At 42.3% G+C, this 26,088-nt stretch overlaps 1 protein-coding gene across 1 annotated transcript in view; it reads right to left on the bottom strand.

Moving 5' to 3' along the window:
* Positions 1-4,154: 4,154 nt before the first annotated feature.
* Positions 4,155-26,088, bottom strand: part of EXOC4 (exocyst complex component 4) — an 816,823-nt gene continuing 794,889 nt past the window's right edge. Inside the window, exon 18 of the mRNA XM_052638352.1 lies at positions 4,155-5,707. Coding sequence (XP_052494312.1) covers positions 5,470-5,707 — 238 coding nt within the window. The 3' untranslated portion in view covers positions 4,155-5,469. The remainder of the gene's footprint in view (positions 5,708-26,088) is intronic.

The following is a 26,088-nucleotide window of genomic DNA, read 5'->3' as shown; positions in this document are numbered from 1 at the left end:
TCCCTCTGGGGGCCACAGGAGAGGGCAGAGCAAATGAAGGGGTCAAACTACCAGAAAATGTCACTTGGAACTCAAATATAGCAGGTGAGGTACCCTCCCTCTGCCTCACGGGATGAGGGGTTTTGGCTCATGATAGAGAACAGAGGGGATTTCAAACACAGACTCTGGCATCAGCATCTGTCTGGAGCATCAAGTCCTTTATCTGAGCCTCTGTTTCCTTACCTCTGTAAGGGGTGGGAGTGGGCGTGGGTGGGAATGATCCTAACACCTGTCTCACAGGATTACTGCAAGGATTAAGTGGAAAAATGTTAATACATTGAGTGTAGCACTTGACACATATTCAACTTTCAAAAAGTATTATTCAGTAATTGTCATTCAATAGGTGTTATTATTATCTAAAATAACAATAACAATCATAAAATAAATACAGTAAACAGGTACTGAGAGCTTTCTGCTCTCTCACAGTAAATAAATCCTTCTGAAGGAAAATTCAGCCTGGTAGGAAATTAAATAAGTTTGGGATGAGGAGATTGCCGATTTTTCTCCTCCTAGAGTATCTATTTTCGAAGTCAGCAGGAAACCGAGGTCACGTTTCTAAATGAGTTTGAACATAATGGGAACTACACTCACCCAACAGCACCTGACTTTTATTTCTTTTCAGTTCTATGTACATAAATAAACTTTTACATACATGAAAAAAAGTACACGTGCAACTTTTGCAGGTCACCGTGTTCTCGGGTTCCCAGAGACTCCCGCTCCAGGTGTGTGAATGCCCTGGTGATATTTTTAATTACAGACATAAGTCTGTGGCCCAGGTACGGGAAAGTGAGTCCTCTAATCGGGCACATTTCACTATGAGAGAAATTTCCAGCTCGATTCCAGGGGCTTCTGCATCTCATTACACTCTTGGTAATTAGCTCTCTCATTACACCCCAGCCCAGTTGGAAGAGGATGTGTTGTTTCCAGGTGTAGAGCTGTGGTGGGCCTCCCTCTACAGCTCCTCAAAACTCCAGGCAGGCCTTGAGCCTCCGCCAAATCAGGACAAACACCTCCAGCTGGGTTCACTTCATTACAACTTCCACCTCAGGAAGCATCTCTGTATTTCACATCTGGTCATCCGCTTATTAATTATGTACTTCTTAGGACAACTGTGCCTAATTAGGACAGAGTCAAGACCTTTGCTGAGCCCAGTCATTCTTTGTTTTCTTGTTCTTGGTACCTCATTACCCTCCCTCCAAATTATGCTCGATTCGTTTTCCATCCCTGCCACGTTAAGACAATTGTTCTCAGATGTGTGTATTATAGCACACACTTGGCTTTTGCAAAGCTCCTTTTCACATCCTGCTAGAAGGAAAGCTACTTGGCTGGCAGTCTTTATCATTTTGACTCCACTGGAGTGAGCCTAGCTTGGGCTGGTGGGACCCTGTTATCCTCCGTTGTTTACTATGGAATTTCTATGCCCTGGTCCTGGGGAAGCAGCCATACTCTGTCTCAGAGCAAGAATCTTGAACACAATGGCCTTGGTACATTCATAGAGGCTGTGGAGCAGGAATTCATTTGTTCCATCAACTTCCAGGCTCTTTGCTAGTTAAGGAGGAAAGAGAGACTAGTGAGACATAGTACTGGCTTCCGGAAGAGCACAGCTCAGAGTAGCAGAGGGTTAGGCTGAAGATTTCAGCCCTCAATCCTATTGGACATCTTGCTAGATGAAAGGGTAGCCCTGGGAAATACGGAGTCTGGGGAGGGCAAGATGAGAGTGCAGTTACCCGCTCCATGTCACAGGGACTGTCTCTTTTGCTTGCCATTACATTATTCCATATCAGGGTTTGTTATTGCTGTAACAGGCAATCATATCTTTTTTGACTGATAGTGAACACCTTAGCACTAAGACTTCCATGGATATGACTTGACAGTAAGAATGATCAGGCTTTGGTTGCCAATCAACTTGGCTGTTTTTGAGGTTTTCTTCCCAAGCTATTTGAAACACAAATTAATGACTATCAGGCTAAGAAAATATTTAGGCAAGAATGATGTTCTGGAGAGAGGCTGGAGCTTCTACAGGTGAGGTCACTGTGCCTAGGGTAGTGATTCCAGCTGGAGGGTCCCTGCCAGATTCCATATGACTGCCCGTCTCAAGGGTATGAGCTGTGGGAGCTTAGGTCTGGTCCTACCACTGAATTTGAGCTGATTCACCTACTCAAAAATGAACTTGTCCTTCAGAGCCTGGACGCAGGGGTCCTCTTCAGCCAAGCGCTTCACGAGGAACCTATATCATTGTTCCTTATCTAACCAGCAGAGATGTAACCACCTGTGAGAGGGAAAAGTTCTACTTGGGCAGTAAGATTAAAAAGCCATTTGTGAAGCAGGAATAAAAACACTGTACAAGGATAAAAAGCCCTGAGATAAACTGTAACCATAGTGCAGGTATAAATGAGTGCTAATGGGGTGAATGGCACAGCATTATCCAGAGTATTGCTTATAAATTAAGAGGTGCAATCACAGGTGATAATAAGATAATCAAAAGTAACAAAACACCCCAGAAGAAACCACTGTCAGCAGTTCTGAGAATACAACTGACCAAAATCTATCAAGGCTCAAAGGAACCTATGCTCTGAATGAGTACTTCCTTTTCAAAAAATTTATTTTAAGGGAGGCTGAGTTGGGAGAGATTCCACTTAGCGTCTTCCAAGACCTGAAAGACCACAGTATTGACAGCATGGTTGTGGGACAGCATGTTAAGTGCCAGAGGGCAGATGCCAGTGATGATAATAGAAGGAAGCTCTCCCTAGAGCGGCTCTGGCTTACGGAGTTGGTTCTCTGATGACTGGGCTGGATCTTAGCTCCCAGCCCTCCTTCTTTGGGCTCTTGTCTGTTGTCCACCTCCAGACCCTTCCTCATGGGATACAGACAGTATCCCACATGTGTCCACTCCATCTGTCACTTTGTAGAAGATGAGAGTTTGCTTTGTTTTAATGCCCTTTCTGGGAGGTCTATTTTATTGGCCTTTATAATGGCAAAGCACATTTAGGGAGTGGTTTTCAAGGCTGGAAACGAACTCTTGTGGCCGCATATCAGTGTGAGTGGATGCTGGACCTTGCCCTTGGGAGACCCTGGCTCTCTCCGGTGATTTCTGATCATAGCTGTGAACAGCACAAAAGCAGGCTCACAAAATATCCCCAAAGTAGGCCCATAACAAGTAGAAACCCTCACTGTGCTCCAGATGGAGGCAGGTCTCGAGGTGGCTGTACCAGCTCCATCTGCATCCATGGGATCACCACCGAGTAGCTATTCTTGACCTCTTAAAGAATAATGACTGATGCACCATCCTGCATAGGATTTGGGACAAAGAATCACAGACTGCTTTTTCTGTGCAGAACTGACATTTTTCAAGCCTAGCATTATTGCAAGCAAAGCAGGGATTTCACTTTTCTAAATGCTCCCCCGAAACAGTTCATTTGCTATTTGTCTGTTGGTTCTCAAAGTTCTTGGCGGTCTACTCTGTCCAAACCCGTGTCCCTTTCCGCAGCCAATTAAACAATTCTAAGCACTCCCCCATCCCACTCTGGCTCTTCTGGTCTCTTTGTCACCACTCCAGGGCTCTTTGTCCAGAGTGGACAGGAAGGGGAAGAAAGGAAGGACACAGAAGCGCTGCGGGCAGGCCACAGCCACCAGCACTTCCAAACCACAGCAATTAGCTCTGACTCCCCTCTCTCCCTCACCTCTCCCCCACTTCTCAGGGAGACTACTCCAATGATGTTGTTTAGGGACAGTACCTTCTTGCATGATCATCTCCCATGTAGATTCAACTTCTTCCTCGTTGGGCCTCTGAAGCTACAGAGATTTACAGTATTCCTTCCAGAATCTCCTGGAAGACCATGTTCCAGTTGCCTGCTGAGTTCCCTTCACAGCCACCCCACTGGCCTGATTTTGAACTCAGCCCCGGGTGTACATCTCTTAGGATTTTGGTTAGAGTCCAGCTTCTGTTCTTCTGTCTTCCAGGTAGGTAATACGGGAGCCCTCAATACTGCGGATCTGTGCCCCGCAGTGTTTGGCGCATATTAGGGTCTCAGGGCATGTTTGCGGAATAAATACAAGAAAAACGAGACAACATTTAAGCTTCTTGAAGCATTTTTTTTTTTTTTTAATTTTCTGCTTTTCCCACCAAGACCTAAGTTGTACAAACAGGTGTAAAATTCTGACCTCATGTAGTCCAAGTCCTTTCTGCTTTCTTTGCCACGTGTTTTCCAGCTGTGTCCCAGTCAGTGCATCGCTTTCTTCTGTGACATATCAGCCATAGGTGGCAAGAGCACTTGGAGACGTGGGGACAGTGGGGAGGCAAGTGTGCGGGGAGCAGCGGGCTCCCACCCCAGCTGAAAGAGAGCACTGCAGAAACAGCCTCGGCTGGGGGGTGCACAGAGGAGAAAGGTCATGGCTGTACCAGTTTCCTTGCACTTGGCTGGCAGCTGGAGCTACCTTCTAAGATGAGGAAGGCCTAGGGGCTCCCATGGAGAGTGAGCATTTAAGAATAACTAACGGGTTCAGGATGGGGAACACATGTACACCCGTGGCAGATTCATGTCAATGTATGGCAAAACCAATACAATATTGTAAAGTAATTAGCCTCCAATTAAAATAAATAAATTATATTAAAAAAAAGAGTAACTAACACCCAGGCAAGGTGTCAAGTGAGATTAAAAGTTCTCTAACCATCATTTTCTCTTGGCGAGTGGAGGAGGAAAAAAAAAAATCAAGAAGAGTTGAATCACTTTTCATTCTTCTGTTTTTGTCTTTAATTTGTGGTGCTTGGTTTTGATACAGCAGAAATAAAAACAAAAAGGCATCAAACCAACAGATCACCTGGGTCCAGGCTACTGCATACAAAACTCTCCCAAGGATTGAGATAAAAGGACTTTATCCCCCAAGACCTGAAGGGGCGAAGAGGTCCTGCTTGGTTAGGAAAACTGGTTGAAAACTACAACTAGCTGAGAAGCCGCTGGTAATAGAGACAGAAAGCAAAGCACATACACTTATTTTGCAGAACTGTAAACTGACAAGGTCAAGAGAATAAAAATCCTACTGCTTATGTAATAGAACCTCACTGAGCAGTTTTAGGAAGGGACTAGAACTCAGGTAACGATCTACTTACCAAAGATTGCTGGGTGTTAGTCATTCATGCATTCATTTTTATTGCTTACAACTTTCCTCCCCATCGCACCCTAGACCCTCTGGAACTGACCACATCAAAGTAAATGCCCAACCCAAACAGTCTGTACTGTGAAGTCCCTTTAACATTTATAGAAAAGCCAAAAAGCAAGAGAAAAGAAGCCTTACGCCTTCCTTCCACCCAAGCATCAGTGTGGAGAAAACTAAGTCAGCTCAGAATATACCAACTAACATAGCAAAGAAGGGGCTGTGACCGAGGAAACAGAAGCGGCCCATCCCCCGGCCCCTTCCCACCATGCACCCTGTTCACACTGTGGTTATTTTCTTATCCTTGGTGGCTTGCTTTATGGCTGCCTGCTCACAGATGATCTCCTTGAGCCGCTGCAGCCGCATGTTCTGGGTGGTCTGGTCTCCCACCCCCGTCTGGCTGCGGTGCAGCAAGGTCAGGGCGTGAATGTACTCCAGCTCCGTGTACTTCACACCCTGGTCCACCACCAGATTCAGGAGCTCATCGGCCGTGTTGTATAGCATCTCGTAGTATTGCCTGCGAAAGCAAGACACAGCGGGGTTCACTGGCTGCACGGTCAGCAGTCTACACGGGTTCAGTGGTAATGAATGTGCTGTTCAGAAGCTACTGCGTTTACCTATTCAATAAACATTTACTTATCACTGGATGTTGTTCCAGGCTTCCCCAGTGGCTCACCAGTCAAGAAGCTGCCTGCGGTGCAGGAGATTCAGGAGACATGGGTTTGATCCCTGGGTCAGGAAGATCCCCTGGAGGAGGGCATGGCAACCCACTCCAGTACTATTATTTGGAGAATCCCATGGACAGAGGAGCCCAGTGGGCTATTGTCCAAGGGGTCGCAAAGAGTCAGACATAACTGAAGTGACTTAGCAGGCACGCTGACGTTGTTCCAGGTCCCGTGACTATGACGGAGAATAAGACAGATACGATATCTGTCATCCTGGAACTCACTTCACGAGAAGTCTAAATGCAGACCCAGAGAGACCTCTCATCAGGGTCTCAGATCACTCAAGACTTTCTCCTAGTTTTTCATTTGCCTCAGGATATAAAAAAAGAAAGAGAAGTTGGGATGCAGAAGTAAGAGAGAGAGAACCATCCAGCAGACATTGCTAGTAGTTTCTGTCTCATTCAGTCCCTCATTCATCAACATATTCATTGGAGGCTCTGTGAAATATATGGCTTTCTCCATAAAGTGGGATAATAAGAGTACCTCTTGAGGCGATAGTACCTCTTAGGGTCACTGGAAGAATCAGTTAATCCATATAAAGTACTTAGAATGGTGCCTGACACAATTCTACCTGCTCCATAAACATTAACTATTATTACTGGAAACAGATCTATACTAATACATTAATAGTAATGTAGTAATAAAAACAGTAGTATATAATGATGAGCAAAATACAGTCCCTTTCCTCAAATAGCTCAGAGACAGGTAGGAGAAGGTAATGAAAAGCAGAGAAAACTTCTGGCAAAGTTAACTTCCATGTACTGGATCATGTAACACTCGTAATACCTAGGGAGCTATTACTCCCTTTTCTCAGATAAGAAAACTGAAGCCCAGGGACGCGACAGGACTTGCCCAATGTCACAGAGACATCTGTGACTGTGCCAGGATGAACTCAGGTTTCGGACTCTAAGTCCAGTACTCTTCAAGGACACAGACATGACGCTCCAAGTGCCCTGGGTGAGGTCTCAATGCTATGAACTGACAGCAGAGGAAGGAGGAACCAGGCCATGTTGCTGGGACGTGAGGGACCGAGGAAGACTTCCTATGGGGTAGGACACTGTCAGGTGGGGCCTCCAGGAAGGAAATTCTAGACTAAAGGAAAAGAAAAGAGATGAGCAAAGACAGGGAAGAGCAACCTGCTTGGCCTGGGAGTGCAGCTGAACAGAGGAGAGCCATGGGAAAAGGCACTAAAGGCTAAGGGTACAGAGTCTGGCATCAGGTTAGTTGAGTCAACAGAGAACTTGAGACTGAGGTACGTCAATAAAGCACTCCCCACATGGGGTCCCAGGTTCTGCTGAGAACAGAGGCAGCACTCCAAGCTTCTGGAAGATTAATGTGATGGCACTATGAAAGCAGGATGATCTGGGAAGGGACCAGGTATAATTCTACCAAAAAGGAAGGGACTTGAGAGCCATTTGGCTCAAGGCCCTAAGGCACAGTTGAGGGAGACAGCTATCCATTTAGGGAACTACTTAAGAAAACACTGCAACAATTGTTTAAGGACACATGTTTGAAGCTAAATTTGTCACATGGAATAAAAGAGAATTGGGAGCTCAGGGTTCTTTCAAAGCTAGAAGACAGGACTTTGCTGGCAGTCCAGGGGTTAAGACTTCACCTTCCAATGTGGGTTTGATCCCTGGTCAGGGAGCTAAGATTTCATATGCTTTGGGTCCAAAACACCAAAACATAAAACAGAAGCAATGTAGCAAATTCAATAAAGACTCTAAAAATGGTCCACGTCAAAAAAAATCTAAAAAAAAAAAAAGCTAGAAGGGACTTGAGAGCTGAAGTTCTAGAATGGTGCTTCGCCAACTGTAGAGTTACTAGGGAACTTAGGAAAAGAATAGGTCCCCAAGATCTCCATGCCAGAGACTGTGATCCCCAAAAGTTTAGGGCTAGGCAAGACTCTGAGCCAGCATCTATTTGGTAAGTGAATAGTTACAGACCCATTCCCACCTCCTTGAGCCAAGGATCTCAAAGCATTAGGGAAGGAGACAGAAGCAGTAGGTGAGTTGTGATGCTTTTCACTGAGATTAAACCAAAAGAATTGAGTTTCTTTGTACAATGATGTTGATATTTTCATTATTTATCTTAAGAAGTAACACTGAACCCACCAGACCAAGTGATATTGGATTTCTTTTGAAAAATCCAATGAATTGTTTCCAGGGATACTGGCTGGTTTTCTACAGAGACTGCGGTTTCATGCTGGGAGCAGACAACAAAACAAAGATGCCTGGATTTCTAGTCCTGGAGCCTCCAGTGTGATAAGTGATAAAGGGCACGCTACTTAAGCCCTTAATGTTTCAATATCCTCTGTGTGATGAAGACCTTTATAAATCCCAGAATGACACTGCAAAGTGGACTGAGAGACTAAAAGAGTCCTCAGGAGCTGCGGATGAACAGTGCCTCAAAACTGCAAAGCTGAGTTATTAAACAAAATTGACAGGTAACTGATGGTGTATTTTCCATAGTTAAGGGGAAGAAATTCCCCATAACTACAATGATATATTAGATCATAAAGAAACATAAATATTTAAAGAGAGAATGAAATTCATTCATCTTTCAGAATAGTACCCAGGAGCAAAGGGTATACTAAATCAGCATAGCAACAGTTCTACTTGGAGGTGGAGAAAGGGTGCTACAAGGTGCCCTAAGGAGAAAAATAGAAAAATGCCTTGAACTATACAATTAGGATGAGCTTCCATGCTAAACACTGACACACTGAAATGAACATGTAATCCAAGTGGGATAAATAATTTATCAGTGCTTATTGAGGCCCCGGGAAAATGAGAGCTTGATCTTTATCATCACAAATTAAAATAGCAGGCATGGCTTCCAGGGCCCCACGTTTTATACAAGATGGCACTCTACTTGACTGCCGAGACAGGACCAGTGGAATACACATTTGATTTAGACTTTTTCTGGTTCATGACTTGTAGAGCAAGTTTCTTCACAGCTGGTGATATATTCAGAGTCCAATTGCTAGACATGGACCAAATATCCCATCCCAGTAACTAGAGATCTGTGTCCCCCTTAGGGGTGGAACGTTCTGTGCGGAGGTGGTTCCTCCCTGCTGTTTTTCTCTCGCTTTGCTGAGTGCCTTTGGGCAGAGTTTCCAAGTTTAATGAGCTGAGAGGGAGACAGTGCAAAGATAGAAAAGCGACGTCGTATAGATGGGTCTCACAGTCTATAACATGACAACGTTTGCATTTTGCTTGGGTCCAAGCACATTATTTTTTCATATCTTCCTCATTTCTCCTTTATCCACAGACCTTTCTTCTTTACTTTTTCCCTTATTTTATTTTAATGGTATTGCACTGCAACTTTTTCTCCCCAGTGATTCTCTCTGAAAACATTCATAACAGTAAGCATATGAAGGACATTTTGGTAAGTTGGGCAAATCTTCTTTTTCAAGTGTAAAAATAAAGTTTGTTTTTCTGTGACTGGTTATTAATACATGTGTCATAGCTATCCCTGTGGTTCAGCTAGTAAAAAAATCCACCTGCAATGCGGGAGACCTGGGTTCGATCCCTGAGCTGGGAAGATCCCATGGAGAAGGGAAAGGCTACCCACTCTAGTATTCTGGCCTGGAGAATTCCAGGACTATACAGTCCATGGGGTTGCAAAGAGTCAGACACGACTGAGTGAGTTTCACATAGGATACACAGATTATATAGAAAGATTAAGCTTAAAAAAATTACTCATATAATTCCATCACCACATTTAGCATTTCCTTCTAGATTTTTCCCCCCCATCATGTAGAAGTCTACCATTTCTTTCTTACAGCTGAAAACTTTAGGGTGACACATTATTGGACACTTGGGTTGTTTCCATTTTAAAACACTTTCTTTCCTGAGTTCGGATTTCCAAAACAGAATTAGTCAAAAGATAAGTATATATTTTTTTAGGAATTTGGCAATGCTGCCAAATTGCTTTCTAAAAAAGTTGTATCAATATCTTCCTACCAATAGCATATGACAGCCCCTAGCTCCTAATTTTCTTTTCATTTACATGAGGTTGGACAATTTTTTACCTACATATATATTTTTAATGTGTGTGCATGCATGCTAAGCTGCTTCAGTCGTATCCGACTCTAGGTGACCCTATGGACTGTAGCTCGCTAGGCTCCTCTGCCCACGAGATTCTCAAGGCAAGAATACTGGGGTGGGATGCCATGCACTCCGGCACCAGGAAAGCCCTTTTAAAGTACGTGGGTATGCATATATGTATAAGCAAACTGTTGATATCTTTGTATCTTTTGAGTATTAGTGCTTTTCTTACTTTTCTTTAAGACTGCTTCCTGTTTTCACAGACATGAAGCAAGGAGAGTTCTAGTCTCTCATCCCTGGCTCTCCTTCCCACTTCACCAAACTCAAAGTTATCACTGTATCTCTGAGAGCTTCTGGAAAGAGTTTCCATTCTCTTCTTTGTCAAGGGAGGGAAGAAAGCCCTAATAAGACCAGTTACTCTTAACCCAGTGACCCCTCATCCCTGTTCTTGCGGGCAGTCCATTAACACTTGGGTGTGGGGATGAAAGGAAGGCACCACCTGGGGGCCTGCCCACAGTCTCTGGAGAAAGCTCTGCCCTCTGCCACCCTCCACTGCTGGGGTTCAGATTCCTGGATCTCCAAATGGAGACTGTATTTTCTACAGATACATAGCTATGTCTCAGACTGGGTTTTATAATCCATCATGATCACTGTAGTAGTTAACAGTGATGTCAAAATTTTAGTAACATTAACACATTCAACCCTTTGAAGTAGCCCCTGCAATCACCCGCATTTGATAAATGAACAAACTGAACTGTAGAGGGTGTGGGTGATTTGTCCAGGGCCTCAAAATGAAGGACCCTGAACCCTACACCTGCTCCAAAGTCACCCCTAATACAGAAACTATAAAAAGCGAAAGTACTAACTGCACAAGATACTTGTTGAGCTTATTCATTTTTAGTCATGATTTAGGAAAAATGAATTAAATAAAATTCGCATACTAACTCAACCCTCTGCCTTCCATTGTAATGCAACAAAGTAATACTGTGACAATTCAAAATTCATTTATACATTTCCCAGTAATATCTGAATAACACTGGATTTGATCTGGGAATTCAGCACTCTAAACCAGATAATGAAGTCATGTTGTATATTCAGCATTCAAGAGCCACAGGAAAGACTTCTGGCTTCTCATTGTGAAGCTTTCTCATGTAGTCCTTTCTCCCATAATGAGAGTATCAATGTCAATAAAAGAATTAGGCTCTGGAGCTGACTTCTTAAATGTAAGTTTCTAAGGAAATTTACCTGAATATAATTTAGTAATGACTGTAGCTCCCCAAATTCTTTTTAGCCAATACTTGCAGCATTATGAGTAATTTAATAAAAAACAAGTGGTTGATTGGTCACTAAATTGTGTGGTAAAATATTCAACTACTGTTTTCTCTGCTCACTCAATGGTATATAAGGTAATAAGCAGAGAAATAGGAAGAAAAAAGAAAAGAACTGAATAATCCATAAACTAGATAATCATCTCATAAATAATTGAGAGGTAGTTATAGCAGAAAGACCTGGAGAAGTAAATACTCAAGAGATCAACTAAGCTTAGATTCTGGTTAAGTTTTTAATTTCTTCCTAACTAGTTATGAGAACTTGTATAACTGCTATCAGCTTTTGAACCTCTGCCTCCGACATGGAAAACAAAGGTTACAGAAGATGCTATTCAAGCACTGGTATTTTTGGATTTTAAAACCTTCACAACTAAAGCCTTTGACTATGTGGATCACAACAAACTGTGGAAAACTCTTCAAGAGATGGGAATACCAGATCACCTTACCTGCCTCCTGCAAAACCTGAATGCAGGTTAAGGAGCAACAAGTTAGAACTGGACATGGAACAATGGATTGGTTCAAGATTGGGAAAGGAGTACATCAAGGTTGTATATTGTCACCCTGCTTATTTAACTTATATGCAGAGTACATGGGAAATGCCAGGCTGGATGAAGCACAAGCTGGAATCAAGACTGCTGGGAGAAATATCAATAACCTCAGATATGCAGATGACACCACTCTTATGGCAGAAAGCAAAGAGGAACTAAAGAGCCTATTGATGAAGGTGGAAGAGAGTGAAAAAGCTGGCTTAAAACTCAACATTCAAAAAACTAAGATCATGGCATCCAGTTCCATCACTTCATTGCAAATAGATGGGGAAACAAAGGAAATAGTGACAGACTTTACTTTCTTGGGCTCCAAAATCACTGCAGATGGTGACTACAGCCATGAAATTAAAAGACGCTTGCTCCTTGGAGGAAAACCTAGACAGCATATTAAAAAGCAGAGACATTACTTTGCCGACAAAGGTCTGTCTAGTCAGAGCTATAGTTTTTCCAGTAGTCATGTATGGATGTGAGAGTTGAAGCATAAAGAAGGCTGAGAGCCAAAGAATTGATGCTTTTGAACTGTGGTGTTGGAGAAGACTCTTGAGAGCCCTTGGATTGCAAGGAGATCTAACCAGTCAATCCTAAAGGAAATGAACCCTGAACGTTCTTTGGATGATCTGATGCTGAAGCTGAAATTCCAATACTTCGGCCACCTGATACAAAGAGCCGACTCATTAGAAAAGACCCTGATGCGGGGAAAGATTGAAGGCAGGAGGAGAAGGGGACAACAGAGGACGAAATCATTGGATGACATCACTGACTCAATGGACATAAGTTTGAGCAATCTCTGGGAGATGGTGAAGGACAGGGAAGCCTGGTGTGCTGCAGCCCACGGGGTCACAGAGTTGGACACGACTGAGCGACTGAACAACAACAGCATCTGCTGCTTGGTCCTTTAAAATCATGGGCTTCTGGGACTTCTCTGTTGGAATGCAGGGGTACTGGGTTCAATCCCTGGTCAGGGAATTATTTATAGACTCCCACATGTGACAACTAAGAGTTTTTGTGCCTCAACTAAAAGATCCTGCATGCTGCAACAAAGATCAAAGATCTCATGTGCAGCAACCAAGACCTGGCACAGTCAGATAAATAAATAATAAACGCTGAAAAAAATCACGCTGGGCCTCCATTAGAATTAGCTGATGCTGATTTTCCCTAAGCTTTGGGAAGCAAGATGCAGTACTGATTGATTTGAAAACATTCTGAACACGTGTAAACTTAGCTCAGATGTACTTTCCAGACCAATAATAAAATGGATGGTAATTCTGTGTGTCAGAAAAAGAAATTACTTTATTAAAAATATAAATATAATTGCTCTCATTTGTCTTCCCCTTCAAAGAGCTCAGAGTTTATTACAGACAGGATTGAAAATTCTAATTTTAAAGAGCTGAAGTTATTTCCATTTTAAGAATGAGAAAACTAAGGTAAAGAAAAGCTAAATAATTTTCTGAGAGTTTGTGGCAGAATTACATTTGTATTCTACATGAGGATAGTTATTAACACTCCTTACAACAAGTTGTGCAGTTTTTGTTCTGACCAGGATAATCCAGAAGAGAAGTGAAGAATGGTCTTTAGGAAAAAACAGTGCAGAACTTCCTTCAGCTGATGGCAGCTGAAAACCTTTCAAGAGGTGGAGAGCCTGGAGGCCACTGCTACAAGGCTTGCAGAAACTGGATGAGACATCTACCTACATTTTCTTTATATAATGTGGTACATATACCACAGATTCCATCAACGGCACTTATGCTTGCTGCTAAGTCACTTCAGTTGTGTCCAACTCTGTGCGACCCCATAGATGGCAGCCCACCAGGCTCCCCCATCCCTGGGATTCTCCAGGCAAGAACACTGGAGTGGGTTGCCATTTCCTTCTCCAGTGCATGAAAGTGAAAAGTGAAAGTGAAGTCGCTCAGTCGTGTCTGACCCTTAGCATGGACTACAGCCTACCAGGCTCCTCCATCCATGGGATTTTCCAGGCAAGAGTACTGGAGTGGGGTGCCATTGTCATCTCTGGGCACTTATGCTTAAATGATGGTTATCCATTGGTCCGTTTCTGATAACTAGTAATGGGGGGCGGGGCTGTCTCCCCAGGGGAGATATTAAACCTTAAAGTCATCTGCGTTCATTCCTCTCAGTAACAGACCCTGATATTTTTGATAGCAGTGGCCAGCGTCTTGCTTTATTTCTCTTCAAAAAATACAACTACTCAGAGGAACTTCTCTGAGATCCAGCCCTTTGGAGATGAGGACCTCTCCCAAGCTCAGTTACAGTTGCCGAAATGGGAAGAAAATGTCTTTTTGTTCCTTTAGTTGGAAGTTTTGCTCCCCATCTTTGGAACATATTCTAAATTATAAATATCTATGGTTAAAATTTCTTCCTCAGCGACTTAAGGATTCACGTGTCACCCTCTGCTGCATCAGATAATTTTTTAAATTAAGTTTTCTGCAACAGGGCTGGAGGAAGATCTGCATTTTTAAATTCAGTACAATTAAAACTGTGTCTCTTTGGTCTGGCACTGCCTTTGGCCAAACCCCACTGGTATGAATAATTATTCAGTCCATTAAGAAGTCTACTCGACTCCTTCTCCCATTTTGAAGGTTTTAATAAATATTGATCAGGCACATTTCTGTTTGCACTTGCCAAAGCAATTCTGATGGATTCATCTTCTGATGTTATCAAATAATGAAATATGAAAGAGTGAATAGAATTACCCTCTTGTTCTGTGATTTTTTATTTAGGTCCTTCATTTTACTTTCATAATTGTGTTTGTCTCATATGCCTGTAAATGCTCTTTTGATTATCAAAAGGTGAGTTCAGGTTAAGGCGAGTATGCTGTGCTGACTATCATTTAAGAGAGTCTTTTCCATTAAAAAAGTATAATTCATTGAATATCACTTTAGAAAGTCTTTTCAATTAAAAAAATGATCTAATATCATGGGTTGATAAGAGGACATAGTATTATGCACTTTGGTGGCCTCAACACTATAAATTGTTTACCAATTAGCACAAGGCCCCTGTAGTGGATATTGTCTATATTTCTCAGATTAGCAATCTGGGAGACAACTGCTGAGATATGCTGAATAAAAATAATTCAAAAGTCCTATGGCTTTATCAGTTTTAAGTAATGGAATGATCAACTTTTCAATAAATAATGCAAAGGATTTCTTCAAAGGAAAACCTAATATTATTATTACTAATGCTTAGGAAGCTCTAATAACATTTTAAATGCTAATATACAAAGGTATAGTCCTTGGCTACAAGAAGCTTTTTTTAAAATCTACACTTAAAAAAAAATCCAATCTAGGCCTAGATCAAAGATCTCTAAGATACCAGGGAAATGTTTTAATAATCGACTACTCTCTTTCAGATCATGAGAAAAAGAGTTGAGGGGCCCTAGACAAGGTACAGAAACCAAGGTTTCTGCTTCAGGTGATGAAATGGAGAAGTGAAGGGGTAACAGGTGTTGGGTTTTTGTTTTTATAACATGGAGATTCTTCTCTACCTGTAGTGCTTGGGGAGAAAGGTCCGTGAGGATAGGCATAGAATGCATGGTTTGATGGGAGAACATGTTCATTAGAATAGTAAGCCAGTGAGACCAGGATGATGGATTGACTCTGGTAGGTGCCAGTTAGTTGCATCCAACCGACTCTGCCCCAGCCAGCTACCTCATCAGTGTGTTAAGACAAAACTTTGACAAGGTTGAATGGACAGTTCAAGCAAGCCATTATTTCTGCTGGGGGCTTAAGATGCAAAAACTGGTATTCAGCCAACAGTTGGCAGAGTTACTGAAACACTGACGCCTTCTTTACCTTTCAGTCCTAGTCAAGGACCCTCCCATGCTTTTCAGTAGTGTTTAGGAAATTTCTCTACTTTGCCAAGACAAAAGACTGCATCTTTTAGGAATGAAGGGCCAGAAAAGAAAATAGTCTGGGCAGAGAGACCAAAAAATCCAGGGATTATTTGTAAAGTATGAGCATACGGAAATCAGTGGGTCCCAAGGGCAAAAATTCAAGGGTGTGTTTACTAAACCCTTAGATTATTTATGAAAGACAGAGGAAAAAAAAAAAACAACAACAACTAAATAAGCCAAAGCTACAAACTAGGCTACCTGAGATTCCAGGATACATGACTCAGAATGGATGTCAATTAGAAAAATAATTAATGAAATCAGAAGGAGCTAGTGGAAATGTGTACAATATCCAGCAGGGTTTAATTAAAGAGCCAAATATTCTGACAAACGTGATGGATAGCTTTGGATAGCAGTATGAATCTGGTGGATGTAAAGACCACTGTGGCTGATATATATTTGGATGTCAGTGAGCCATTTTATACAGTGCCTCTCAAAAAATACAACTAGCAAAATGAATTTATTCTAAATGACTACCCTGATAGGTCACAGACTGAAAAATAAACAAAGGGTAATGACGAAGGCAAATAAAATTCAGAAGTGAAAGCATCTGCTGAATGCTAAGGACACTTCCTTCTAACCGATCTCAACTAACACTTTAATTAATGTGCAAGAACATATAAAAAGTATGGAAAAGGTCAAACGCTACCAAATGGGGAAAGGCTGGGAACAGCAACAAAGTAATAGAAATAGTATAAAGGAAGCCAGAGAATTTAGACTCATGGGTGGCAAATAATGGAATGAGATTTCTTTTTTAGAAAAACCCAGGCAAATCTGTCTAGAAGAAATTCTGATCTCCTGTAGTGGGGATTCCCAGGTGGCACAGTGGTTTAAAAAAAAAAAATCCACCTGCCAATGCAGGAGACATAGGAGATGCTGGGTTTGATCTCTGGATCAGGAAGATTCCCTGGAGGAGGAAAATGGCAATCCACTGCAGTATTCTTGCCTGGAGAATGCCATGGACAGAGGAGCCTGGCGGGCTAAAGTCCATGGGGTCTCGAGGAGTTGGACACAACTTAGCTACTAAACTGGCTCTTCCCCGGTGGCTAAGAGGTTAAAGTGTCTGCCTCTAATGCAGGAGACCTAGGTTCGATCCCTGGGTCGGGAAGATCCCCTGGAGAAGGAAATGGCAACCCACTCCAGTATTCTTGCCTGGAGAATCCCATGGACGGAGGAGCCTGGTGGGCTACAGTCCATGGGGTCGCAAAAAGTCGGACAGGACTGAGCGAATTAACTAACTTAGCTACTAAACAACAACATATTCAATAGTTGGGAGAAACTTTAGAACAGCACTAGTTAAAAAAAAAAAAAAAGGTCCATAAGGGTGTGTTGAGTTAAGGGCATTAAATCAGGGCATTTTTTTCCTTTAACTTACTATTAAAAAAGTGCCAGTTATAGGACAAGAAGGTGATGATAACCCGATAAAACTATGATGAACTTCATAGTTTATACTGCTTTATGCTACAAGCCAGTTGAAATAAAATAAGAAAAGAGCATCAAATGGGATTAAAAGGGCAGAAGGCCAGAGGAAAACAGAAGATTTGAAGAAATTCAGTACAATTTTTGCTCAAATGTCAGCTTATCAATAAGTGAGGTTTCCCCTGACCACTTTAACCTAAATGATACCTGTCCCATCCTCATTAAGCTTTATCCTTTTACTGAGCTTGTTTTCCTTTTAGCTTTCATCCTCATCAAAAATATGTATCTTTTCCAAGGTATATTTTAATGTGTTATATATTTTAAAAATGTGTGTGCACATACACACAATTAGACACAGCATAATACAGTGGTTAAGATCATGGACTCAGGAGTCAGGAACCTGGGTTCAAAACTCAATTCTGCCTCTTGTTCTTGGGCAATTTATGACTCTCTCTGGGCCTTAATTTTTCATCTGAGAAAGGCAAAAGTAAATGAGGTTGTTAGAAGGATCAGATGATGAAGAACAGTGGCTGGAACAGAGCTGTGTAAGTATTGATTACATAAATGTCTGTCTCCCCTCCTCAAATGCAGGCTGTACGAAAGCAGAGTTGAATTCTGTACCATTTGGTGTTACCCATCTGGGCTGAGTACAGGGCATCTGAGTGGTGAATAAAGGAAAGGGAAAGAATGAATGAGATAGCCGACAGTCGGTAAACTTCATTAAGTGACAGAACACAAGATAAAAGAACAGTCGATGATTCTTTGACCCCCGCCGGTGGGTGGGGGAAGCATGAATAAGACAGGTGGCTCTGTGTAACAGGGTAAATTCTAGGGTGGTGATGTGGATGTCTGGGATAAATGGTTGCAAATGAAAAAGGGGAGGGCACGGAGGGAAGATGTGTTTGGGGGATAGTGATGTGCAATCCTCTCAACTTTTCTTTCATTCTTTGGCAGAATTAGACATCAATCTCATATATTTACTTAATCTGTTTGACCTCAGCAACTTCTTAGCCTATTCGAACTTCAGATTCTTCACTTATGCCATGAGGTAGGATAATATAACGTCTCATGGGAGATTTGAGGATTAAATCAAATGATATGGTAGGACACCCACTATGTAAAAATGGTAACGAAACACACACACACAAATAAAAAAACTCAGCTAACTTTTACTGTACTGGCCACACATATATTATCTCTCTGGATCCTACTTTATCATAACTGTGTAAGGCATCATACTGAAATGATTTCTTACTAATCTTTCCCCTTGCAACTCTAGGCTCAAAAGATGGGTTTCTTTTCTAGCCTTCCCTGCTCCTTTCTTTCTAAGATTGGTTTTATGCCTTTAATCCCCATCCCTCCCAATGCCTTTAGGATCCTGCTGGGGTTTTGTTTTGCTGTTTTGTTTTGAACTCTTGTATCTACTATCTATCCCTTTCATGGGTTCTTTCACGTCTGCTTCAAGCATCCTTGTTTCTCCTATTCTGAAAAAACAAATGAAACAACAAACTCCAAGCCCTTCATGCAATCCTGTGTCCACTCTGTGTCTCATCGCGTCTCTTATCTCCCTTTTACTGTCAAATTTCTCAAAAAAAAAAAAATCATTTGTATTCACTATCCTTCAAAGGCCTCCATTTTGTTTGAAACTGAAAGGTCACTGATGACATCCTAGTGGACAAACACAGTGGTCTTTCCCCTCGACAGCTTCCATCTTTGAGCCACATCATCAAGCTCTTCTCCCAGCAACCTGAGTCCCTTCGTTCCTTTATCGGCTCCTATTCCGTCTGCCCACTGCAGGCCTTCCTCCCAGTCAGGCACTTGCCCTTTGCTCATTCTCTGCTTGCCAAAGTCTTATCTGTTCATGAGACGGTCTCTTCTCATGATCTGGTCTTTGAAATAGATCAGAACTGCATTTTCAGACATGATGACAACTGGGTTTTAGAAAGACCTCTCAAGGTGGAGGTCAGATGGTCTGCAGGTGGAGGTCAGATGGTCTGAGAAGCCAGAGAATCTTCAGGCTGTGGGACCACCCAGCTTCTCCTTGCTTTGCTCAGATCTCCTCTATTAGGCCATATCCATCTTCTAGGTTTCCTCATAACTCTTGTTCCCAAGCTTGTAATGGAATAAAATCAACCTCAAAGAGAGAGAAGGGCACCAATACCTTGATAGAAAAGCCAGGAAAATTTAGGCCCTCACCTCTAGTAGCTTTTTGTTCAGGTCACCATTGGAATCAACTATTATAGTACCCACTAGGTGGAGAGGAAAGGGAAGGCTGGCAGTAGGGATAGGAGAAAGATGGAGGGATACCTTTCACCAGAAGCTACTGTGAAATGAAATATTTCCTGCCATGTTGGTAAATAAGGATGTCACAGCCATGGGGTGGTGGGGTGGGGGTCGGGATTCGAGGAAGCACAAAAGGCAGGCATCCCACATCTGCCACTCCCTGTGTGGATGAGGAATTAAGGATGTGAATAATCAAGAAGCAGGATTTGGCCCCATAGCTGAGATGCATATGAAAGGAATGAACTCAGTGAGCCTGCATGCTTACACTTCCCATACACAGACCAGCACTGCTGCTGCTGCTGCTGCTAAGTCGCTTCAGTTATGTCTGACTCTGTGCGACCTCATAGACGGCAGCCCATGAGGCTCCCCTGTCCCTGGGATAAATTCCTTAAGTTGAGATATCTGGTTCTCCTTAATGAACAATAATCTTTGGATATTCAGATTACCTGCTCTTTCCGGGAAAATGACGTAGACTGACTCCTCCCTCAGCCTCCTTAGAAACAGTTCTCTCAGGGGCCCCTGAGATGCTATCTCCTGGACTCGAAGTCCCAGTAATCCCAGAGAATAAACATAACTCTCAACTTCTAGGCTGTGCATATATATATATATATCTTTAGTTGACACTACTTTCTACTTTCCATATACATTTAGTTGACATCACTGGTCTGGTTGAGGGAGCTCAATGTGAGGGAGGGAAGATTTAAGATGCTCGTAATTACATATAAAATTATAAATCAGGAGGAGAGTAACCATCTTGTTCAATATCTTGACAACCACATACGACAGGCTTAATAACCTTAGTTTGGCAGGTAAATAGAGGCCCTGAGAGGAAGGCCAAGCGCTTCTCGTGACTGACACTGGATTCAGACCCTGGCCCTTTGGGTGCTCTGCACCGGCGCTGGGAGTGGCCTGTACATGGCGAGGGCTGGTGCCAGGTTCTTAGAACTGGGGTTTGAGTTCCCAGAGGATGTCTGAGGGAAATGAGACATAACAGGATAAAATTAACCACAGGAAAATTAATTTTTAGAGTTAGCAGAGAAAATCAGGCATTGAGGGATGGAATAGCAATTTTTTTAAACTGACCCTTCCCATATAAAAAGACTAACAGTGAGGCTGCTCAACGATGCCTTTCTCCTAAGTCTGTATAAAGAGAAAAGGGCCTTTGATGGGGAATATATATATAGCATTTGCATTCTTTTTTTAGGAAGAAAAAGTATCAGATTTGAGAAACCTCCCAGAAAGGGCAACGTTATGAGAGAAAGGTCTTTGAGTACGCTTAATACCTCTATTTAAATGCTAATGCTAACCTATAGCTCTGGACCACACGGAAACTAAAGTTTTCAAAGAGCAGAAAGTGAATTTAAAATGAAAACTTAATTTCTGGAATAAAAGGTCTTATTTTTCTTATTTCTGCAGAGAGGCTAACACACAGAATTTCATGAGAGGAATACATTTTTGCTCAGAGTAAAAACCAGAGGGTGACACAGCAGGGGAGTTTGAGGGCAGCATAGGGGCTGCCTTCATGGCAAGTAGGAGTACCCCTCAAAAGACCTGCCTTTGGAGGTCAACACTGGTCACAAACTGTACCTGCCTGGAAGGGAATGCTTTTTTCCCCTCCGCCGTAATGGTCCACGCTAAGGGACTGCTAGTGTTTGGAAGGAAAGCTGCCTGGGGTCAGGAGCACACAGTGCGCAGTCAGGGGCTCTGGGAAGGCTGGGTGTTGCTTTACTTCCCTTGGAACCAGCGGTAATGAACGCAGTGACTGAGGCCCCTGAGTGCTAGGGAAACGTCCATCCTGAAATCAGAGTTCATGGAGGCTGGGACACCCACTTGTGCAGGGAATCAAATTCAGAAAAAATCAAACCAAACGAAATTAGGAAATAACCTGTGCTGGGGGTAATGACTAAGAAGGGGACACAAGGAAGTTTCTGGGTGGATTCTGATATTCTCTGTTTTTATCTGGGTGATGGTTATCTTTAGCTGAGTGTATTCACTTTGAAAAAAGTAATCAAGCTGTGACGACTTCCCTGGTCGTCCAGTGGCTAAGACTCCAAGCACCCACCCAATGCAGGGAGCCTGGGTACCATCTCTGGTCAGGGAACTAGATCCCACACACCCCAACTAAAAGATTCCATGTGCTACAACTAAGACCCAGCGCAGCCAAACAAGCAAATTAATAAAAGTAAATATGAAAAAAGTAATCAAGCTGTATAGTTAAGATTTGTACAGTTTACGGTATGTATATTATATTTCAATAAAAATATATTACCTTCCTTTACCCACTTCCCTTCCTACTCTGAATAAAAAAGAAGGAGCAGGCAACATGCTAGGTGTTGGGGTGGGTACCTGGATTTTTAAATTCAGTCTCATATCCTAACATTAAGACAACTGCTAACTTAATGAACCTTGAAAACATACTAACTAAAAGAAGCTCATCACAAAAGATCACATGCTATTATTTACATGCTATACCCAGAACAGGCAAATCCATAGAGACAAAGTAGACAAGTGGTTGTCAGGGGTGGGATGGAGGGATGAGGAGTGACTGCTAGCGGCTACTGGGTTTCTTTCCGGGGGTAGTAAGAAACGCTGTAAAAATCGCTAGTGATGATGGCTATGCAACTCTACGACTACACAAAGAAAAGCGAATTGCACACTTTCAAAGGGTTAATGTTTATGGTATGTAAATTCTATCTCAATAAAGCTGTTATAAAAATGCTAATTTTATGAACTAGAACTCCATCTTAACCATACAGAAGACATATACCCACAGCCAACAGTGTTGTGAAGACTGATCCATTAATCAAGACATTTGCTGCAGTTCCATGTTCTTCTGTGACATTTGCAGAAAAGATTCTGTAAGCTGACAGATACAGAAATATTTTCACCAGCTCACATTTCACTGAGTGCCCTGAATGAACTAAAGCCATTTCTCAGGGTTCTACGTTTTTGTAGGTTCTGTGACTTTCCAGCATCTTTACACCAAATGCCTTTGAACTCCCTCCATCCTTATACTCTATTTTCAGGAAAAATTTATGACAACTCATGAAGAGTAACCTCCACTAGGAAAACAGGATAAGACTGGGAATAATTCTAGGTATATGATTACAGAGCAACAGAAATATAATTGAGTCGAAGATCCACTAATGATTATACTGATTTTTTATTAAGGGGAACAATGACCATTTATTACTATTTAACCCCTGGTGTGCATGCTTAGTCATGTCTGTCTCTGTGACCCCACAGATGTTAGCCTGCCAGGCTCCTCTATCCATGGAATTTTCCAGGCAAGAATACTGGAGTGGCCTGCCGTTTCCTACTTCAGGGGATCTTCTTGACCAAGGGATCAAACCTGCATCTCTCATGTCTCTAACACTGGCAGGTGGATTCTTGACCACTGGCACCGCTAAATGCTTTAAAGTTCACCTGATTTCATCCTCATAATTGAGCATCACAAAGGCTAAATACCTAAGGCTGGCAGGCTGGTTAACAACAGCCAGATCCCTAGCCTCCCTTCCCCAGATCATTCCAGAAAAACTCTGATTTGGGCCATGAGAAAACAATTCCCACCCCGAGTCAAGTGCGGGGAGACAAAAGTGTTTACTCATAATGGAGAGACTTGTCAGGATCATATATATGGCAGCACTGTAAACGGCTAATGCAAATATACATATGTGGCAAGACTACATGAATATTATTTCAAACTGGGTATCAGATGGGGGAAAAACGAGAAGCTGAGGTGTACTCACAGAAGCTGACTGCTCTATGAAATAGAATTCACATTTTATGGAGAGACAGGACAAATTTTAACATAAAAATTCTCTACCTTTTGGTTTCCTTTCTCTCCCCCACTGTGCATTATATATCCGTACTATGCATCGACCAGACTGTGGCTATCAGGCAGGAATACCTGCTCAACCACAAAGAGCAACATTCTTGTAGCATCAACAAGACAATCCATTAAAAGATAACATTCCTTCTTGAGCTTGTACAGGGTCACATGACCCACTATGACGACACTTAAATTTGTGTTATGTCAACTTCCGATAGTACATTACTTGATGTATAGCCCTCTGTTTCAAGAAACCTTACATGACTGTACCTTGACTTCTAATGGGTGGAACAGTTCTTAGAGCTTTCTGAGATGCTCTTCGCCAATTATAATCCTTAAATTTGGCTTAAATAAAAACTTCTGTCTCTTTCTTAGATCTACAGATTCATTTTCATCTACAGCTCAAAGTGTGACTGTTGTACTACATTATGCTAAATTAAAACAAAAGTTGAGACTTCTCATAATCATCTGCTCTTTCACAGAGCTGACCATCAGATCTTTATTCCTGGTAGCTAGTGATTCTTTAGGGTTGAACTGAGACTGTAACTACAGGAAGGTTTAGTGTGGGATGGGTATAGATTTTACAGAAAAATATGCTGATCCTTGGTGAGAAACGTTATTTTAAAAAACAGTAAAAATAACCTGGGCTCCTGAACCCAATTTTCCACAAATACTGCAGAAGAAGGTAGTAGGAAAGAGTGAGAGAGCTTATTCCATTTCCTCACACCTGCTACCTTCAGAATTAGCATCTCATAATTTCCAGGGCTTTCGAAAGTCTAATGAACTTCCATAGTGCTTCATATATACTCTAGTGGAGCTCTGCTGGCAAGCAGGATGGGGCTTATGATAGTTCTCCTGTGGCCCCAGAGAAATGCTGCTCTTGAGACCTGGGATCAGGAAACGGGAAGAAATTGGTAGAGGGGAATTAAATCAAATCCCCCTAAAATGGAAACAGTGACAGACTTTATTTCGTTGGGCTCCAAAATCACTGTGGATGGTGGCTGCAGCCATGAAATTAAAAGACGCTTGCTCCTTGGAAGAAAAGCTATGGCAAAGTTAGCATATTAAAAAGCAGAGATATCATCACTTTGCCAACAAAGGTCCATCTAGTCAAAGATAGGGTTTTTCCTGTAGTCATGTATGGATGTGAGAGTTGGACCATAAATAAGGCTGAACACCAAAGAATTGATGCTTTTGAACCGTGGTGCTAGAGGTCTCTTGAGAGCCCCTTGGACAGCAAGGAGATCAAATCAATCAATCCTAAAGGAAATCAGTACTGAATATTCATTGGAAGGACTGATGCTGAAGCTGAAGTTCCAATATTGTGGTCACCTGATACGATAAGCTAGCTCACTGGAAAAGACCCTGATGCTGGGAAAGATTGAGGGCAGAAGGGGAAGGGGGCGACAAAGGACGAGATGGTTGGATGGCATCATTGACTCAATGGACATGAGTTTGAGCAAACTCCGGGAGATAGTGAAGGACAGGGAAGCCTGGTGCACTGCAGTCCATGGGGTGGCAAAGAGTCAGACATGACTTAGTGGCTGAACAACAACAACAAATCTGTAGCTTCTTCATGTACCTTAGTTCATGTACCTATTATAGTTCAAAATCAAAGAATGTCACAGTCTAAGGTCATGCTGGGAGACGCTGCACATTCCTTCTGGGCAAGGAAGGAACTGCTGTGCCTGGAGCTGCCTGGAAGTCCCCAAGCAGGTAGCTGGAGGTGTCCCTCCCACTCAAGGCTTATACTTCTGTTGAGAATCTGCTTTACTGGCAAACATTTCTAATGTTTTGCAATGGAAACATTTCAAGTGTGGTGGTGAAACAAACATTGGTTTGTGACCCAAATGTTCCTGCAAATGTTTTCTCAGACTAGGGGGTGCAAATGTTTACAAACCATTTGGGCAGGAAAACTGAAGCGACGTGTTCCAGAAATAGTTGCTTGGGGAAAAAAAAAAAATCCCAGTGCTACCAAGTGCTGCTAGGATGTCACTAAGAAGATGCCCACATGTTCTTTTATACTCCACGTGATGGTGCAGGCTCCATCCAATTCTGGCCCTGCCTCTGGTTCAATCATACAATGATCGTACCACTCCATCCCACTGTACCTCAGTTTCTGTATCTGGAAAAGTAAATGGGATTAAAACTAGAATAAATGACACTTAAAAACCATTTGGACCCATGAGGCAGACTGAAGTAGGCAGGAGGGGCATCATTATTTCCATTTTCCAGGAAAAGAAACTTAGAGATTAGGCTTAGGTCACACAGCTAATCAACAGCAGAGCTTTCAATCTGTTCTCCCAAGCCCAAGGCCTGGAACTTTTCAATTATACCACATAGACTCTCAACAGTTTTTCTGGCTGGCTAGCTTCCTTGGTGTCTATGTACTGAACAACAATGTGCCCGGTCATAGATGGCCTACATTTATTATTTGGCCTTTCACTTTCTGTTTTTTTTTTTTTTTTAACCACGCATTGTGTCACTCAATCTGCACTGAAAAAAAAACCAACTGTGCTTTTTGACAAGAGCACTAAGCACCCTGGGAATATAGTAGATGCGGCTTTATTTCAGTGCATAATCAATGGAAAGTAATAGTGGCTTCATTGTAATAAAAGGCTTTATTGTGCTTTGTAATGAAGACACAAAGCACTTAGTTGAAATCAGTCTTTTAAATAATCTGCTTTATATTCTATAGCGGAGTCGCAGATACAGGGGAATTCAAAGTGATTTCTACAAAATGACTGACTCAAAGAAGCCACACTCAGAACCTCAGGCTTGCCCAGGTACTCTCTCTTGGGTCAGGGTTT

The sequence above is a fragment of the Budorcas taxicolor genome, chromosome 4 (genome assembly GCF_023091745.1).
Source record: "Budorcas taxicolor isolate Tak-1 chromosome 4, Takin1.1, whole genome shotgun sequence".
NCBI lineage: Eukaryota > Metazoa > Chordata > Mammalia > Artiodactyla > Bovidae > Budorcas > Budorcas taxicolor.
This window is presented reverse-complemented; position numbering and strand designations above follow the sequence as displayed.